Genomic DNA, 20556 nt, shown 5'->3' on the forward strand with positions numbered 1-20556 from the left:
AGCTAATCTAGTCTAATGAGAGGAATTGTGGCTCAGATCCATCCTGACAAACAGCCCCAAGTCCTCCTGTATCCTTTGAGCCTTCCTTACTCCATTGTTGCAGCCTGGGTCTCTTTCACTACCTCCCCCATCCTCGTTCTCTCTCACACATACATATACTATCACATGCAGAAAAATCCATGTGTAAGCCGTGTATGTTTGCATAATGCCAGAACCTCCATTTGAATAAGAAAATCAACCATTCATATATCGTCAGATATCATGCTTATTGACCATCTTGCAGGCACTGTGGTAACTCATCAAAGGTTTCACATCTATGGCTTGTTAAAAAAAAAAAAAACACCTGATATTTGTCCTTATACTTCACATACCATCTCTATTCACTGTTATGGATAATCAGAAAATAATCCTATTGTCTTTTACTAGTAACTCTCAGGGGCAAAAGTACATGAGAATGAAATTCAGACATTATTTGCCAGCTAGCATTATTTACTTTCTCCCTTATGCCAAGGCAGAGGATACAGGATTTACCATTTGGAAGAGTTAGTGAAATGGGAGGTGTATCCAATGGGATGGGCACTCTTTGCAGAGTATATGGAAAGGAGCTGTCTCTCTGGTGATTGAGTGTGCAGGGTCTCCCCCACCACAGTGCCCAAATTCATGTGTTAGTGGCAGTATCATTTGGAAGCTTGTAAAAATAAAATTTTACTGTTTCTAACATTAATATTTAATAATAGATAGTAGTATATGGATTCTTATTTGAATGGTGATAAGGTTACATATTGCCAAGCTCAATAGAAGGTAATGGATCTGAATTTATGCTTTATTTAAGACCTAAGCTTAAAAGAAAATGCTGGGGAGAAATCAGAATTTTTGCAAGTTAAACCTTGAAATGTATCAAATCTAGATACACTCTTGGTTTTTCTAGCTTGGAGGTAAGCTATTTTGTTTCACTTATTTATTTGTCTTGGTGTGATCTTAGTTCCCCAATCAAGGATTGAACCTATGGCCACATTGGAAGCATGGAGTCTTAACCACTGGATCATTAGGGAAGTCTTCTAGATATACTCTTTGTAGCAAAAGTCAAAGAATATAAGAAAGAGCTTCAGTGGTTCTTGATTGACAAAAAGCAAATAGAAAGTAAATCTGGGTTGACAAAACATGCAAATGGATAGTATATTGATATCTTGGCCTATCTAGCTGCTAATTTCTGCACCAATCTGTTTGTCCATTGTAAGTCATTTGTGCTCAATTTCAGAAAGAGATTGAAACTATAGAAGACTTACAGTCTATCTTCTTTACTAATAGAAAAAGATTTAGACCAGATGAGAAGGTAATGCCACAGCTAGATATTAAGAATAAAGATCTTCTCATAGTGGAACACTTCTCAAAGAAGATTGGATACCAAAGGCTTAAAACCTAAAGAACTTTAGGAAACAATGATTATGGGCAGTTTTAAGAGTGCCTCTGAGACTAGAGATCATGAATTTATAGTCATTAAAATATGATAAAGGTATATATGTATAGATTCAGAGGGATATTTCTATACTGATAAGTGAAAATGCAAGTTTTAAAACTGCTATGTGTTTTTTACGTTTTAACCTGAAACCATTTCTCCTGTTTCTTCCTGGAGCGTTTTGGTATAGTTACATACATGCAGGAAAGACTCAGTCAGTGTTTGCTATGTTGAGATTGAGAAACACCGAAGCAGTAGAGATTATGACGACAGTGCTTAGTTAAAATAGGTACACTTTTCCTCCTCTCACAGTTTTTTGACCACCATTCTTTTACATAATAAGGAACACAAATTAGGTGCATACCCATCTGATTTTGTCATTCTCTGTGTCAGTACAGTATGAATAAAAGATTTCAGGTTGTCATCTGGAATTATTGTAACATGCTTTTAGACCATATCTAAGACAAGTGCTTAGCTTGAAAGTATTTTTATATTCTAAATTGGTATTTATGATTATGGTGAAATGAAATTGTTTACTATATTGGAAGAGAGCGTAAAAATAACACATTGAGAAATCAATTTTAAAAGTTAATCTTTTTTTTTTCCTTCTTGGTAGGGCTTATTCCACTAGAAGCAAGATGGCCGAACTCAATACTCATGTGAATGTCAAGGAAAAGGTAGGATATAATTATATATTGGTTTGCAGAAACTCCAAACTGGATAATGTAGTCTCTAGCTAGTAAAAACTCAATTATAATGGAACAAGAGGAAAATGGTTTCGGGGGAGGGGGTGGCGGGTGGTGAGGGATACATAATACGTTTGACACCGGAGAAAACCATTCCACACAATCATAAGTAGCATGTACGCCTATTACATTCATTTCCTCATTTAGTCTTGACTATAACCGCATGTAGTTATTTTCATTTTACAGAGGAGGGAATTGAGACACAGAGAAGGTAAGTGCTTTGCCTAAGTTCACATAGCTACAGTGCCATTCTACAGTTGATACTCTTACCCACCACGCTGGGTTCCATCTAAACGCAAGGGTATTATGTTACATCTCCAAAAACAGCCTCATAGGTTTATCCAAAGTCTTACCTCATGGTCATGCTGGGTGGCCTTTACAGTTTCTTTCAACACAGAGTTCAAGAGTCTGAAAATCCCCCCCCCTCTATTTGATGGAGGCTGATGATATCAGAGTCCTTCCAAATCTTGTCCTCCTCTGTGACTTTCCTCCACTTCGGGTCACAACCCCTCACCTGCCGAATCTGCTCCTTGCACTGTTAGCTCTTTAACGATCATAAACTGTAGATCACAGGAAATTATGGAGATCAGTTTGTCCAAACCACTCATCTGCCCTAGGGGAAATGAGGCCCTTCCAGAGGTTTGTCCATGGTTGCACAGCAGAGTGGAGGAGCCTCCTCTGGAACTCCCTCCAGCTTTCTACATGGCTGGCTGCCTCCCACCTCCACTAGGCTGTGAACTGCTTGAAGGCAGGAGTTTGTCTTTCATCTCTTTGTATCCTCCTAGTACCTCAAATACTGAATGAACAATGAGAGAAGTAACACCGCTGGAATCCTTAGTAATTTTGCCTCCATTTAGCTGAGAAGTATCAGATGCCTACTTCGACCTCCACACTGTTCTAGATGCCCGCAATGTGGCACTGAATGTGTAGATGAGGTTCCTGCTCCCATGGAGCTTGCTTTTTAGGGCAGGGAAACAGAGAGTAAACACAAGAACAAGTAAATGAATGCGATCGTTTCAGATAATGATGTTACGATGAGAAAAATACAGCAGGGTGGCACAGGTAGGTGGCTACTTAGGTGGGCTTGGTCAGGGCAGCTCTCTCAGAGGAGGTGATGCAAGCTGAGATAAAGAAAACAGGAAAGGAACATCGTGCAATGATCCAAGGGCAGAGTGTTCCAGGTAGAAAAGCAAAAGCAGATGCCTGAGGAGGACTAAAGTTCATAGTGTTTGAAGAGCAAGTGGGCAAGTGGCTGGTTGACCACAGTGCGGTAGGCAGAGGAATGGTGATGGGAGATGAGATCAGAGAGCAGGGCATGAACCAGTATTGGTAGAATTCTGGCTCCTCACCTGTGTGTTCCTCAATCTCCACAGCATCCATGAGTAGAAGCCAGGGGTCCACAAAGCTGGATGAGAAAAGATGAATTTTCATCTTTATTCATATCTGAATGAAATTTAAAATTTCCTTCAATCATGAATATAGGCAAGGGAGAAAAACAACCCACAGGAGTAGCTGTAGTACCTCTGACTTTCACAACTAGAAATCACAAATATCTTCATATCAGATTACATTTGTTACAGATATCTTAAAATGCTATTTGTTCATCTCTATTGCAAAATTGGAGCTTCCCCAGTGGCTCAGCAGTAAAGAACCTGCCTGCAGTGCAGGAGCCACAGGAGACAAGGGTTCCATCCTTGGGTCAGGAAGATCCTCTGGAGAAGGGCATGGCAACCCACTCCAGGAATACCTGCCTGGAGAATCCCATGGACAGAGGAGCCTTGTGGGCTATAGTCTGTAGGGCTGCAAAGAGTCAGCCACAACTGAAGCGACTTAGCACACACTGTAGAATTACTGTAGTTACAGAACTTGCCACCCTATTGTGTTATTTGATGTTGACAGAAGCACATATATATTACTGTAGCATAAACTTTTTATTAATGTCAACGTTATTTCAATATGAGTGATTTACTCTGTAATCCTATGTACTTTAGTTAAATATTATTCTGAGAAGGACCCCCAAGGCTTTACCAGACTGTCATAGGGGTTCTGTGCCCCCCAAAATTTAGAACTTGACATAGAAACATGTAGGGTTTTATTCAAAGGGCAAAAGTAGCCACTGAAAGGAATTAAGCAGGAACATGACCTGATATGGTATATTTTTCAAAGCTCCCCCAGCTTTGCCAGCTGTGGTTTGTTGTTGTTCAGTCGCTCAGTCGTGTCTGACTTTTTGTGACTCCATGGATAGCAGCATGCCAGGCTTCCCTGTCCTTCACCATCCCCCAGAGCTTGCTCAAACTCATATCCATTGAGTCGGTGATGCCATCCAATCATCTCATCCTCTGTCGTCCCCTTCTCCTCCTACCTTCAATCTTTCCCAGCACCAGGAAAAGTTATTTAATATGAAGATCTATAAACAAGTACTACTTGTTTGATGAAGATACAAAGGCTTGAGATAAAGTGATTTGGTCAAAGTCAGACTTTCAAGGAATGTGAAAGAGCAAGGATTTAAACTCAGCTCTGTCTGGTTCTGGTTCTTCCTCGTGCTCTTTCCTCTACACTGGTTCTGGTTCTTTCTCTTGCTCTTTCCTCTACATTACCGCTCCCCAGAGTTTTCTACCAGAATAACCCGAGAGCACAGAAGAACAAACCTCCTACTTGGGGACATGGTCAACACCAACTTCCACATAGAATTTCTTTGGGATCTTCTGTGTTATCTTAAAAATGGGTGCAAATTTTTTATCTATTGTATTCCATAATATATTGCCTATATTATATTAATACAGAACTGTGTTCACTTATTGACCGCTGAGTGAACAGTGGCAGAAGTCTGTGCCCTTTTATATTGTGGCTTCATATTCTCCGTGACTCACAGTCATACCCTCAGGCAAGAATGTGTTCCCAGTTGGAGAAGCTGAGTTTGCCACCACAGTGCTGACCAGATATTGGCCCCTTTCAAATGTCTGTTGATGGATGGGCTGAACAGCTCTTAAAGTTGGATTATGAGAAGGAAAAGCACTTTAAAGAATCAGTCATAATAATTGATTCCCTACAAAACATGGCCAGTGGACAGACCAATATGGTAGGCTCAGCAGATAGAGTGTCTTATTCAAAATAGAGGTAGTGTCGAGCCAAAATGTGGAAGGAGGCTGATCCATCATCTCACAGACCATAGAGGTTCAGTGCGAATGCTCCATGCATTGGCTTAACCGCCACATTCATCTGCTTGTCCTGACCAACGTCACATGTATGTATGAAGATTAGCAGTAGATGGTGTTTTTGCTGTTGCATTTCAGTAACTTATCAAAGTGTTGGCATTATTTTGAAAGAGGGTGATGTTTAAGTTGTAAATATTATTCATCTGCATGACAATGAAAGTAGAGCTCTTCTAACTCAGTTAGTAAATTCCATCTTCCCATATCAAAAGGTTAATAGATTTCTTAGCTCAATAAAATAAATCATAATAAACAACTGAAAATTCTGATCATTTGTAATTTCACATTGATTTATTTTTGCACTTTTATTTCCTTTAGTTATTAGCTTTTATGGCCTTTTTATGATTAGTTTGTTTCCCAATCTGTCACACAGCAGTGACATTTCAGTTCTGAAGATTAAGAATAATAACAACTGTTATGTCTTACATTATAAATTATAAGCTCTTAGGAGATGTGAGAACAAATCTGTGTGGTGTGTTTATACACTATCTAGTCAAGCACTGTGGGAAGTTAAATACTTAGTTAAAGTCTTGCAGTGAGATAATTTCCTCAGTTATCTCTGGTGCGTTCACTCTTGGATGAATTGGAAAGGAAGAGGTGAGAGCATCATTTCTGTCCTCATGCAGCTTTTAATCCAAAGACATAACTTCGGGTCTCATATCCAAGACAATTGGCATTTGCAATTGACACTCTTTGTGATTGGGTTATGACTGAAAGGATTTAAATTGGAAATATTCGTTTTTAAAAACTATTTATTTATTTATTCATTTTATTCTGGGATGTGTTGGGTCTTAGGTGTGCCCACGGTCTCTGTAGTTGTGGAGCTTAACCCCTTGGCATGTGGGATCTTAGTTCCCTGACCAGGGATTGAACCCATGTCCTCTGCAATGGAAGGTGGATTATTAACCGCTGGACCACCAGGAAAGTTCTGGAAATAGTCTTGAAGTCAGAGTTTAATGTCCTTAGTGTGACATCCACTGTCTGTGTGAGCTGACCCTGTCTGTTTTTCCACCTTTATCTGTAGCCATTTCTCCACTCCCACTTCAGTGCAGCTATCCTGACCATGAGTGTTTCTGCCTCCAGGCCTTTGCAAAGATAGTTTCCTCTCTCTGGGATGTCCTCCCCAGGGACCCTCACTCACTACCCTTTAGGAATCCTTTCAGGTACCTCCTTTCTCTGCCCGCCGGCCCTTCTACTGTTCTCCTTTGTGCTTCAGTGGGGTTCTCTGCCTTCTGCCCCTGTATTGTGATGCTTAGTGGTCTGTCTTCCCAAGTGAGATTGTGTGCTGCTTGGGGGCAGGCACGGGGCCCTTCTTGTCTTCATATTCTTAGTGTTGACACATAGCTGACCCCAATGTGAGTTAAATAAATGAATGGATGACAAATGAATGAACCTGCCTGCTTGAATTGTTAACGTTCTTTATAGACAAATTTCCCATTCACAATATTTTGCAAAACCTCAAGTGTTCTTGAAAATTGAAATGTAGGTTAATGGAAATGTCATCGCATTTTAGTACTTACTTTTCTATTAAATAAAGCAAGTTTTAAATCGCTTCTAAAAACAAGCTTAGGTTACTTAGGTTGATTCCCTGTGGTTCTGTAGAAAAGCAGCATCTTTATGAGACAGTTATCAAATACAGGTGGTCTCAGGTAGGTTTCAGTGATAACAAATGAGGTCCTTTGGTGAGTAACCAGTCTTATCTCACTGTACTGTTTCCAAAAAATAGGAAGAATATTTCACTTTGTTAAAGAAAGATACCAGAACAAAATCTTCAGGCTAATCAGGGATCTCATGTGCATGCTCAGTTGCATCCAAATCATTGTAACCCCATGGACTGTAGCCTACCAGGCTCCTCTGTCCATGGAATTGTCCAGGCAAGAATACTGGAGTGGGTTGCCATTTCCTACTCCAGGGGATCTTCCTAACCCAGGGATCAAACCTGTGTTGCCTGGATTCTTTACCACTGTGCCACCTGGGGAACCCAATCAGGGATCTTATATTTAGGGCCAATTCACTTTTTACAGCTCTTTACTAACTAATGCCTTTAAAAAATAAAAAAAGAAGAAGAAGAAAAAGAAATTTAACACTAGAATCTCATAGATGAGTTAAAGATATGGCTCAGTGGTGACTATTACATTATTTCTCACGTGAAGCACTAGGGTACCAAACTAAATTGATTTATAAAGTTTTAGATGTAATTCTCATCTGACTAAGGAAAGATTATTGCAACTGGCATCCACAAAATAACATTTTTAGTTAGATATTTTCATGCATTATTATAAATCAGTTTAAATAGAGTACAATTCAGCAGTACAATTTGGTGATGGAAAGCCAAGAAGATCCTTGTTTGTAAAATAGGATTACAGATGGAGTTACAAAATAATATTTGCTGAATGTACAGTTTTGATCTGATAAAAAAATCCCAACCAAAAGTGATCCTTAAGCCACAGAGAAAGCAAGTATGCTCGGGAAGTAATCTCCAGCCAGGTAAAGTCATGGAAGGAGAGTGGAGATTGGAAGCAGAAGCAGAGATTATTACCTCTCCCCAGTTACTAGTTGAGTGGTCTGGAGCAAGTCACTTGACTTTTCTGGGCCTCAGTTTCCTGATCTGTAGGTTAGACATGAAAATAAAACCTACCTGACAAAGTCATCAAATCCGATAATAAATGTACGGCAGCTTTATAAGCTCTTAATCCTATGAACTATAGAGCATCTGGGGGAGCTCATCAGTGTATTTTATTATTTTAAAAAAAGGAAAAAGAGCTTATTAAAAAGGAGTTCATGTTTTTGTTTGGAACTCAAAGTATAATTCACACAGAAATGAGATCAGAAAGAAAACATAATAAAAATCCCAAATGAGAAAAAGAACATAAAACTGGACTTGACTTTTTCAAACTTTTATAGCTATTGCTGAGCCTCACAAAAAATAAGTGAGACTAGAAAATATGATGATATGGAAATGGGGAATTGCTTAGTCTACAATATCCTTGCTGCAATGTGTCACTTATTGTGAACAGCTTTTTGAGCTGTTAAAGTTATAGAGGTAAATTGGGTTGTAAACAATAATCATACAGACTCATTAAAATGGAGGAGGAGGACTAGATAAGAGGAGAGGAGCCTTTGGTCCACAGTGGGCACAGGGAGGGGTCGTCTCCACCATCGTGCTGGTGCCTCACGTAGACTCTGTGTCCTGGAGTCTGTCCTCAATAGGTGGGCAGATGTTCCATTTCATTTTATTTTTTCCTAAAACTGTCTTGATCTGTGTTTTACAAAGTACTGAAATATTGTTCAAGTCTTTACATGGAGGAGTGAAAGTGTGAAAGTGTTAGTCACTCAGTCGTGTCCAAATCTTTGTGACCCCATGGACTGTACCCCACCAGGCTCCTCTGTCCATGGGATTCTCCAGGCAAGAATACTGGAGTAGGTTGCCATTCCCTTCTCCAGAGGATCTTCCCTACCCAGGGATCGAAGCCTGGTCTCCTGCATTACAGGCAGATTCTTTACTGTGGAGGAGTATTGTCAGAAAAACCCAAGAGTTTGATTAAAGAGATTTTAGCAGGATCAGAGAAAGTACAGAAAAGACCCATCATCATGCATCTTTAAAATATTAACTCCATTTAATAGGGAACTCATTTCATGGGATGTGGACAAGTTTTAATGATATGCAGTTGTTTTTAAAGATCAAACAATGCAAGCATTGGAGCAAATTTTTATTTCAACCTTTTGTAATAGTGTTTAGGTCAGTTTAGCCCAGTCCTTGGATTCAGGCAGCAACAACACAAACCACACACACAGCTTTTAGGTTTCACCACGAATAGGTTCTTGTCATCATTTTCTCATAGGAAAGGGTCATTAAATTTCCCTTTCAAAGAAAGGAGAAACATTGACAGTAGTTATTGCCTAATGCTTATGTACAGAACTGCTGTTATTGTTGCTTGGCAACTAGAAGAGATTTGACAAGGAGTCTAAAGGAACTGAATGAATAAATGGAAATGTCAGCATCGGTTTCTGGGGATAAGAAGAAATTTACTATTGTAGGATTTGCATCACATTGCTTTTTTCCAAGCTACACAATCGGAATTCAGTGTTTCTGTTCTGTTTCTCCTGCCCCTCACCTCCTTCCAGCCTTTCATCATAGCCCCTTTTGCACCATGGCTGAGAGGTAGATACAAGATAGATGGTTAATGCTAAACGATACAAGAGCATGTAAAAATTAAAACCTTTGGTGACAGGAATAAAAGTTACCTCTATTGGCAATCCCTTGGAATTTACGGGGACTTTACCAATATTCTAGTTATTTTTCACACACACACAAAATGATAAAGTTGTGATGGTTTCTTCTCTTCTGACCTTGAGCATTAAAAATCTGTCCAGTTAGATTAAATAGGTAGGTAGGTAGATTGATTGAGTCAGCGTTTAACAGCATACTGCTTGTATTATTGTTAAAACCACTTTTTCTCTGAGATTTATCCCCAACTTGATTACAAGCCTCTTATAAGCACAAATGGACTTTTAATTTATTTGTGTACTCAGTAGCTTCTATAGTAGTAATATCATAGAATTTATGCCCCCCAAATATTTGTTAATCGCTATTGAGCTAAATAACTGAGCCAAGATTCTGTAACGGTGATTCTCAGGCAGCAGGAAGAAAGGAAAAGCAAGTGGAGCGTGCCTCCCTGTGTTGGGGCAAGCCTTAGAATGTCAGTAAGAAAAAGATGGGAAAAGGCATATTAGAAAAGGCATATTTGTGTTCGTTTGAGTCCTCCAAAAGCAGAAGCCAAGGTGGGATTACATGAGTAAGAGATTTCTTGGGGTGGGAAGCAGGTTAGGCAGGTGCTTGTAAAAGAGCAGTAGGGGCAGGCAGGGAGAATTTATAGACTGCCACGCATGCTGGTCCACTATTGTTGAAAGAAGAAGGAGAAGACAAGAAAACAGGGTAGGAAGAGTCTCCCTGGGCAGTGAGTGCAGTTCTGAGGAAGTTTGTGCAGGTAGATGAGGCATCCTCAGACCCCAGCTAGAGGACTCCCGAAACCCTCATCCTGTAATGAACTTCCGCGAGTACCCTGCCACCTACCTGAGGCATCGTATGGTGCATCCAGGTGGAGTGTGACTTGCGTGCTTGGGTGGGGAGAGCATAGCTTGGGTGGACCCAGAGGGATGGTAGCTGGGCCGTCGGTCACCTTTGTTTCCCGCAAAGGGCTATTTTTGAGAGGATAACACAATTTTAGATTTACAAAGGAAACTGAAATAACTACTTTGGAATTGAATCATGTAAGAGAAAAGCATGAGATTTATATGCTTATTGAAAAGAATCCATAAAACACTTGAGAGCCTCTGTTAATTAGTAAGTTAAAATACAGTTACTAGAATTTCCTTTCCTTTAGCAGATGAGCCATACTGCCACTAGCATAGGGAGTCTTCGTGACTTCTAGGGAAGGGATGATTTAGGAGTCTCATTTTCTATTCAAGTATACTCTAACCACATTTAAGGAAACAAAGGAACACATTAATTTTACTGAAAAATTGTGTGTCCTTTGGTACATTGGGCTTTAGTATCCTTATCTGCCAAATGAGGACTCTCCTTCATGTGGAGGAGCTCCAAAATCCTTTCCAGCTCTAATAATGGATGAATCCATGGACTTTCTCACCTCATAAGCACCATAAAAGACAGAAAAGGGGATTGTACCATGGGTCAAAGAACCTGTTTGCAGCCTTGGTCCTGATATAAATCAGTGGCCTCCACTGGAGCACACTACACAACCTCTCTGGGTTTCCTGGGTAGCTCAGCTGATAAAGAATCTGCCTGCAATGCAGGAGATCCCAGTTCGATTCTTGGGTCGGGAAGTTCCCCTGGAGAAGGGATAGGCTATCCACTCCAGTATTCTTGGGCTTCCCTGGTGGCTCAGAGGTTAAAGCGTCTGCCTGCATTATGGGAGACCTGGGTTCAATCCCTGGGTCAGGAAGATTCCACTGGAGAAGGAAATGGCAACCCACTCCAGTATTCTTGCCTGGAGAATCCCGTGGATGGAGGAGCCTGGTGGGCTACAGTCCATGGGGTCACAAAGAGTTGGACACAACTGAGTGACTTAACTCTCTTTCAAGCTACATGTATGGTTCACTTGTGTGGCATGTCTGATAACTGTCTACAGATCCTTCAAAACTCTGCTGCTCATTTTTTTTTTTTCCTAATTGGAGTATCATTGCTTCATAGTGTTGTATTAGTTTCTACTGTACAGCAAAATGAATCAGCTTCATGTATACATATATTGCCTCTTTCTGGGATTTCCTTCACATTTAGATCATCACAGAGCTTTGAGTAGAGCTCCCTGTAATATGCAGTTGACTCTCATTAATTATCTATTTTATACGTAGTAGTGAATATGTCTGTTGCTCAGTTCCTGAAGATAATTATCCATAAAAATGTACTGAAATGATGATTGAAGAGCCATGATACACTTTAAAGTTAACATTTTTCTTTCTTTTATTGTAGTGAGAGCATTTAACAGGAGATTACTCTTTGAGCGTTCACTACAATGTTGTTAATCTAGCAGTGTTGCCCAGCAGATCTCTAGAACTTAATCAGCTCACGTAACTGAAATTTTCTGCCCACTGAACAGCAGCTCCCCATTTTCTTTCCCCCATTCCCTAGCAACCACTGTTCTTCCTCTCTGCTTCTATGAGTTTGACTGTGTTAACACGATACCTCATGTAAGTGGAATCATGCAGTATTTGTCCTGTTTCCGACTTATTTCATTGAACATAATGTCCTCATGGTTTATCCACACTGTTGCATATAACAGGATTTCCTTCTTTTTAAAGGCTGAATAGTATTCCTCTGTATGTATATATCATATTTTCTTTACCTACTCATCCATCAGTGGATGTTTGTTTGTTGTTTTTTTTCCCAGTTTTTCCAATCTATTTTTAAATTTAATTTTACATTGGAATATAGTCACTTTAAAATGTTGTGTTAGTTTCATAAGTAAAGTGATTCAGTTATACATATACATATAACCATTTTTTTCCAGATTCTTTTTCCATGTAAGTTTTTATTGACTCAGACTGAAATTGTAGCTATTTGACTAAGGCTGAATCCACAAACTAGTTTTAACTCTTTTTATCACTTTTAGAGAAAAAGCAAACAAAATCATAAAATCATTGGGAAAACAACATCTGGCCAGACAGATTATCATTTTTACTGATGTTTAAATCAGCATACCTTCTTAAAATTGGTCAAATCTGTTAAAGTCTAAAAAAAAAAAAAGTATGTGGGTGAACAAATACACTTCCCCTAAAGAAAGGGCATGTTCCTGGTTTCCATGATGGTGAGATGGTGTCCATCCTTCATGCCACAGTGAAGAAATAGCCAATAATTTATTTTGGGGGGCTCCAAAATCACTGCAGATGGTGACTGCAGCCATGAAATTAAAAGACACTTACTCCTTGGAAGGAAAGTTATGACCAACCTAGATAGCATATTCAAAAGCAGAGACATTACTTTGCCAACAAAGGTCCGTCTAGTCAAGGCTATGGTTTTTCCTGTGGTCATATATGGATGTGAGAGTTGGACTGTGAAGAAGGCTGAGTGCCGAAGAATTGATGCTTTTGAACTGTGGTGTCGGAGAAGACTCTTGAGAGTCCCTTGGACTACAAGGAGATCCAACCAGTCCATCCTAAAGGAGATCAGCCCTGGGATTTCTTTGGAAGGAATGATGCTAAAGCTGAAACTCCAGTACTTTGGCCACCTCGTGCGAAGAACTGACTCATTGGAAAAGACTCTGATGCTGGGAGGGATTGGGGGCAGGAGGAGAAGGGGACGACAGAGGATGAGATGGTTGGATGGCATCACTGACTCGATGCACGTGAGTCTGAGTGAACTCTGGGAGTTGATGGACAGGGAGGCCTGGCGTGCTGCGATTCATGGGATTGCAAAGAGTCGGACACGACTGAGCGACTGAACTGAACTGAACTGAATATAATTTAGAGATTAACTTAACTCCTTTGTTCTGGTATTGACTAAGGGGGTGACTAGGGCTTCCCAGGTCGTGCTAGTGGTAAAGAATATGCCTGCAGTGCAGGAGATGTGGTTTTGATCCCTGGATCAGGATGATCCCCTGGAGGAGGAAATGGCAACGCACTTCAGTATTCTTGCCTGAAAAATCCGTGGACAGAGGAGACTAGCAGGCTACAGTTCATGGGGTTGCCAAGAACTGAACACAACTGATTGACTGAGCATGCATGCACAAGGGATAACTAACTTCTTTATTCGGTATTGATTAAAGTATCATAAAGGAGAAGGCAATGGCACCCCACTCCAGTACTCTTGCCTGGAAAATCCCATGGACGGAGGAGCCTGGTAGGCTGCAGTCCATCGGGTCACTAGGAGTCAGACACGACTGAGCGACTTCACTTTCACTTTTCACTTTCACGCATTGGAGAAGGAAATGGCAACCCATTCCAGTGTTCTTGCCTGGAGAATCCCAGGGACGGGGGAGCCCGGTGGGCTGCTGTCTATGGGGTCGCACAGAGTTGGACAGGACTGAAGTGACTTAGCAACAGCAGCAGCAGCAAAGTATAATAGTGACTAGTACCTGAATGAGCAGGGGGAAATACCCACAGGGAGAGTAGATTTGAGTAATTAACTTCCTTCCTCAAGTTCCAAAGAAGTGAGGAAAGATTTTTTATTGACTATTCTAAGTGAAGTGAAGTGAAGTGAAGTCACTCAGTTGTGTCTGACTCTTTGCGACCCCTGTGGACTGTAGCCTACCAGGCTCCTCTGTCCATGGGATTCTCCAGGCAAGGATACTGGAGTGGGTTGCCATTTCCTTCTCCAGAGATCTTCCCGACCCAGGAATCGAACCCGGGTCTCCTGCATTGCAGGCAGATGCTTTACCGTCTGAGCCACCAGGGAAGTTATTATTATGCTTGTAACTGACTATTCTAAGTTACAAGCAAAAGATAAGTTTAAAATATCTCACTTTTCTATTTTGATTAAAATACCAAAATCAGACTTCCCTGGTGGTCCAGTGGTTAAAACTCTGCACTTTCAATGCACAGGGAACAGGTTCAATCCCTGGTCAGGGAACTAGATCCCATATGCTGCACTGTGTGGCCAAAAAAAAAAAAGGGAGTTGAATCAATTAAAACTTTAAAAAAACAAAAACAAAAATGCCTTGTAAAAATAAAATTCCCACTTTCTTTTTGCCTTCACTAATAAATTCAAGTATGAATTTCATCAAAGAAAGTTGCTCAAGCTCACCAGAAATATTTTCCTAAATCCTAACACTGTGTGGATATAAAAGGCTGGCTGAGAAAAAAACTTCACTGTATCCTAAATAACCAGACCACCTGACCTGCCTCCTGAGAAATCTGTATGCAGGTCAAGAAACAAGAGTTAGAACTGGACATGGAACAGACTGGTTCCAAATCAGGAAAGGAGTACGTCAAGGCTGTATATTGTCACCCTGCTTATTTAACTTATATGCAGAGTACATCATGAGAAATTCTGGACTGGATGAAGCACAAGCTGGAATCAAGATTGCCAGGAGAAATATCAATAACCTCAGATATGCAGATGACACCACATTATGGCAGAAAGTGAAGAAGTAAAGAGTCTCTTCACGAAAGTGAAAGAGGAGAGTGAAAAAGTTGGCTTAAAATTCAACATTGAGAAAACTAAGATCATGGCATCTGGTCCCATCACTTCATGGCAAATAGATGGGGAAACAATGGAAAACAATGAGAGTCCTTATTTTGGGGAGCTCCAAAATCACTGCAGATGGTGACTGCAGCTATGAAATTAAAAGATGATTACTCTTTGGAAGGAAAGTTATGACCAACCTAGACAGCATATTAAAAAGCAGAGACATTACTTTGCCAACAAAGGTCAGTCTAGTCAAAGCTATGGTTTTTCCAGTGGTCATGTATGGATGTAAGAGTTGGACCATAAAGAAAGCTAAACGCCAAAGAATTGATGCTTTTGAACTTGGTGGTGGAGAAGACTCTTGAGAGTCCCTTGGACTGCAAGAAGATCCAACCAGTCCATCCTAAAGGAAATCAGTCCTGAATATCCATTGAAAGGACTGATGCTGAAGCTGAAACTCCAATACTTTGGCCACCTGATGCAAAGAACTGACTCATTTGAAAAGACCCTGATGCTGGGAAGGATTGAAGGCGGGAGGAGAAGGGGATGACAGAGGATGAGATGGTTGGATGGCATCACCAACTTGATGGATGAGTTTGAGTGAACTCCAGGAGTAGGTGATGGACAGGGAAGCCTGGCATGCGGCAGTCCATGGATTTGCAAAGAGTCAGACACGACTGAGCAACTGAACTGAACTGAACTGATCCTAAATTATGTGCACGTCTGGTGTTTCTGGGAAAATACGAGGAAGAATAAAGTGCACTTATGCAGAACGTGTGGGTATACACTGAATACATGCTAGTAGCGAAGTAGGTGAAATGAAATGTGTGTTAAGTCCATTGCTTGTCTCAGTATAAATTGGTAGGGTTGCTGCTGCTGCTGCTAAGTCACTTCAGTCATGTCTGACTCTGTGCCACCCCATAGACAGAAGCCCACCAGGCTCCGCCATCCCTGGGATTCTCCAGGCAAGAACATTGGAGTGGGTTGCCATTTCTTTCTCCAATGCATGAAAGTGAAAAGTGAAAGGGAAGTCACTCAGTCATGTCCAACTCTTAGCTGCTACCAATAGCAACTATTTGAGATATACACCAAACCTATATGTGGTAGATGAAAGGTGAAACTTCTGATATGAAAAATGTGTCATGGACTAAATTAAACATAGACGGCATATTAAAAAGCAGAGACATTGCTTTGTCAACAAAAGTCCGTCTAGTCAAAGCTATGGTTTTTCCAGTAGTCATGTATGGATGTGAGAGTTGGGCACCATAAAGAAAGCTGAGCACCAAAGAATTGATGCTTTTGAACTATGGTGTTGGAGAACTCTTGAGATTCCCTTGGACTGCAAGGAGATCCAACCAGTCAATCCTAAAGGAAATCAGTCCTGAATATTCATTGGAAAGACTGATGCTGAAGCTGAAACTCCAATACTTTGACCACCTAATGTGAAAAACTGACTCATTGGAAAAGATCCTGATACTGGCAAAGACTGAAGGCAGGAGGAGAAGTGAATGACAGAGAATGAGATGGTTTGATGGCATCACCGACTTGATGGACATGAGTTTAAGCAAGCTCCAAGAGTAGGTGATGGACAGGGAAGCCTGGCATGCTACAGTCCATGGGGTCACAAACAGTCAGACACAACTGAGTTGAACTGAACTGAAGATACTTCATCTGAAAAGTGTCTTTTAAGATCAGATACTCAAAGACAAGTCAAAATATCAGTCTTATTTCTAGGAATCAGGGAAGTTTTATAACTTCTTTAAGCTATCGATTTTCATTTAGTGTTGTAACTATTGCATTAATTTGCTTTTTTGCCCCTCAAATACTCAATGACTTGAGGAAGTATAGACACCAAGTTGATGGAAAGAAGCCTGGATTGTTGTTGCTTAAACAACCCTTTGAGCCAGATGGTGTTCTCTAGCGGCTCTAACAGGATCTCTCCTGTTAAGAGGTGGGGTCTGTGCCCACTCCCCTTAAAATTGGGTAGGCTTTGACTGACTCTGTGTGGCTTTCGCAGTGGGTGATTGAGCTTCTTGCTCACTAGTTGGGACACTTGTTTTGAAACTCTGGGCAGCCATGTCAACAGTCTAACTATTCTCAGGCCTCCATGCTGTGAGGAAGCCCAGATGAACCCAGAAGGACCACATGGAGAATGCCTGAGCATAATACATGGAGAGAGAGAGAGAGATGGTCAGCCAGACTCTGGCTGCACCAGTGGCCCCCTCCCCTACTGCACCAGCTCCTCTCTCTGTCTGTCTGAAAGACCCCAAGGTAGACCTTCTCAGCCGAACTCCTCTTCAACTCCTGACCCACAGGAACATTGAAATATCATAACTGATTTTTGTTTGTAGCCACAAAATTTTGAGGTGACTTGTTATGCAGCAGTAAATAACTGAAATACCTCCTCAGAAAGTAAAACTGTTCTAAACTAGAACTGATATTTTAAAAATGACACTGTTACATAAACTATGCAGAAGTGTGGATGAGTGGATAGTAGGCACAGGTAAATTAGTTGATAGGGTAAGCAGTTATACCTAAAAAGAGGTTTTGTCCTAGCCCCCTTCTTTTCTCTTGTTTCTATACTCTGCCTTAGCTATTCATGCCTTCCCTTACATCTCTCACTCATGCTTTTCAGTTGTGGGTGGCCATTAGAGCCACTTCAGTTCAGTTCAGTTGCTTAGTCACGTCCGACTCTTTGCGACCCCATCGGCTGCAGCACACCAGGCTTCCTGTCCATCACCAACTCCCAGAGCCACTAGGAAAACTTAAAAAAAAAAAAAAGAATATCTAGGCCCATATTTAATTGCTTGAGGTGGGACCCGAACGTAGGTACATTTTAAATCTCACCAGGTGGTTCCAGTTTGCAGCCAGGGCTGAGAACCACTGTTGGATGCTACTGCTGCTGCTAAGTTTCTTCAGTCGTGTCTGACTCTGTGCGACCCCATAGACGGCAGCCCACCAGGCTCCGCCGTCCCTGGGATTCTCCAGGCAAGAACACTGGAGTGAAAAAAAAAAAAGAACACTGGAGTGGGTTGCCATTTCCTTCTCCAATGCGTGAAAGTGAAAAGTGAAAGTGAAGTCACTCAGTCGTGTTGGACTCTTCGCGACCCCATGGACTGCAGCCTACCAGGCTGTCCATGGGATTTTCCAGACAAGAGTACTGGAGTGGGATGCCATTGCCTTCTCCGCTGTTGGATGCTAACAGCACCCATATCTGTATCCCAGGCTCAGTTCTTCCCTGGAGCTACAGGTTCATAAAGTCAGCTGCTTTCTAAACATCTTGAAGTGGAGTCTCCCAGCCCCCTCAGAATGCTCCATTTTTACCACTCACTGCCCCTTTTCTCAGGAAATGACACCACTGTCCACAAAAATGTTCAAGCCAGACACCCGGGAACCATCCAGATTCCTTCATCTTCCGTCTTCTTCATTCCCTGTGTCTGTGTGTGTATGCTCAGTCACTCAGTCTTGTCTGACTCTTTGCAACCCCCAGGACTGTAGCCCACCAGGCTCCTCTGTCCATGGAATTCTCCAGACAAGAATACTGGGGTGGGTTGCCATTTCCTTCTCCAGGGGATCTTCCTGACCCAGGAATCAAACCCATGTCTCCTGTAGCTCCTGCATTGGCAGATTCTTTACCACTGAGTCATCTGGGGGCTTCCCTGCATCTAGTTAAATACACATCAGTTACTTCCACCCAAGTAAATTATGAGTCATTGTCTCTACTGCTCCATCTTGGTCTACATTCTGTCCCTGCATTAAAATCCTGCCAAGCATCTGTGTGCTCTCTTCCAACTCATCCACATAGAAACCACAGTGACTTTCTTAAATACACAAATAATCACACTCTTCGGAGTAAATCCCTTGAATGGCTACCTTTAGAATAAGACTCAGAATCATAAGATGGCTTGTGATGCCTGGCACACTTTGCCTCATGCCTTTTGGATCAAGCTTCATCTGAAATCCCATTCCTTCATTTAATGCTCCAGCGATCCTGGGCCTTTATTCCCTTTGAACATGCTCCCAGATACTCAGTCCTGTCTGTGAGGAGATGCTATAAACTCTTCCTGGAATGTTCCATCTCCTTTTCCCTTTCCCTCTCCTGGCTTGGTCTTAATTGCCCTTTATCCTGAGTTTAAACAGACTCCAGAGCCTCAGATGGGGTTTCTCTGAGTCTTTGGTTTAGGTAGGTTCCCCTGTTACAATTGCCCAAAGCATCTTTACTTACCCTTCTGGAAGGCTCATCAATCATCTGCCTTCCTAGGCTATAAGCTCCCAGGCATGTCATGAAATGTATATGTCACTGCATATACTCCTCTGTCCATTGGTGACTGAATGAATGAATAAACAAGTGAATGTGGATTAAGAGAGCCGTATCAGCTCTGAGGGAAGTTCTTGGCGTGATACACTGATCTCTGTGCTTGGCTATGGCCCATTTAAAATTCAGATCGACAATTTGAATAAGTTGTAGAAGACGGCTACTTGTTTTAAATGATATAAAATTGAAAGGATTGGCTAACATATTCCCTGTGTTTGATGGCAGAAAGCAAGGTTCTAAAACCAAAGAGCTAGCTGGAGTGATGGGTCAGAACTTACAGACTGTAATTTAATAAAGGTAAATGCAGCATCCTGTCCTTGCATTCTAGTCACTATGCAGGTATCCAACAGATACTTGTCACAGAAACAGTCCAGGGTGTGTTAGTAACATAGTAAGTTCTGTTTGAGCCAGTACAGTAAGTCCCCTACATATGAGAGCACGTTCATTAAGTCCAATTTGTTTATAAGTCCAACAAAATTAAGCTAGGTACCCAACTAATACAATACTGTACTGTAATAGGTTTATACTTTTCACACAAATAATATGCACATAAAAAGCAAACACAAAAAATAACACATTTTTTATCTTACAGTACAGTTCCTTACAGTAGTACTTAGCTACGTCACTGCTGCTTTTACACTCGCTTCCAGACATCCTGGTCTTGAGATAGAGATACTGCGCTACTGAACTACACTCAGCACTGTACAGTAAGGTACACAAAAGCACAACAGCTTGTAGGGGATGCAGGCACTGTACGCCAGACGTGTGAACTAATTTATGTGACGGGACGTGCGAATGCAGGTTCGCATCTTTGTTTATTTTATTTTATTTTTTTAACTGTGCATGCACCAGTTTATTTTTTCAAAAAGAATCACAAGAAGGATAAACTAGAAATTAATGGTAACATACCCTAGAGAAGGAGAATGGAAAAGAGGGAATGGGGAGGGGAACTACTGATGTTTTTCTTTTTTTTTCTTCTTTACTAGTTTTTTTTTTTTTTTAAACTTTACAATATTGTATTGGTTTTGCCAAATATCGAAATGAATCCACCACAGGTATACATGTGTTCCCCATCCTGAACCCTCCTCCCTCCTCCCTCCCCATACCATCCCTCTGGGCCGTCCCAGTGTACCAGCCCCGAGCATCCAGTATCGTGCATCGAACCTGGACTGGTGACTCGTTTC

The 20556-nt window shown here is 41.2% G+C and overlaps 1 protein-coding gene across 10 annotated transcripts in view; it reads left to right on the forward strand.

The window, feature by feature from the left end:
- The window catches only part of SPATS2L (spermatogenesis associated serine rich 2 like), a 190892-nt gene that overhangs the window by 86056 nt on the left and 84280 nt on the right, over window positions 1–20556 (forward strand). For all 10 annotated transcript variants that reach the window (XM_005202655.5, XM_005202660.5, NM_001192987.1 and 7 more), the window contains one exon: window positions 2073–2133. In XM_005202655.5, the coding sequence (XP_005202712.1) occupies window positions 2095–2133 (39 nt within the window). In that variant the 5' untranslated portion in view covers window positions 2073–2094. The remainder of the gene's footprint in view (window positions 1–2072; window positions 2134–20556) is intronic.

Source organism: Bos taurus, chromosome 2 (genome assembly GCF_002263795.3).
Source record: "Bos taurus isolate L1 Dominette 01449 registration number 42190680 breed Hereford chromosome 2, ARS-UCD2.0, whole genome shotgun sequence".
Classification (NCBI taxonomy): domain Eukaryota; kingdom Metazoa; phylum Chordata; class Mammalia; order Artiodactyla; family Bovidae; genus Bos; species Bos taurus.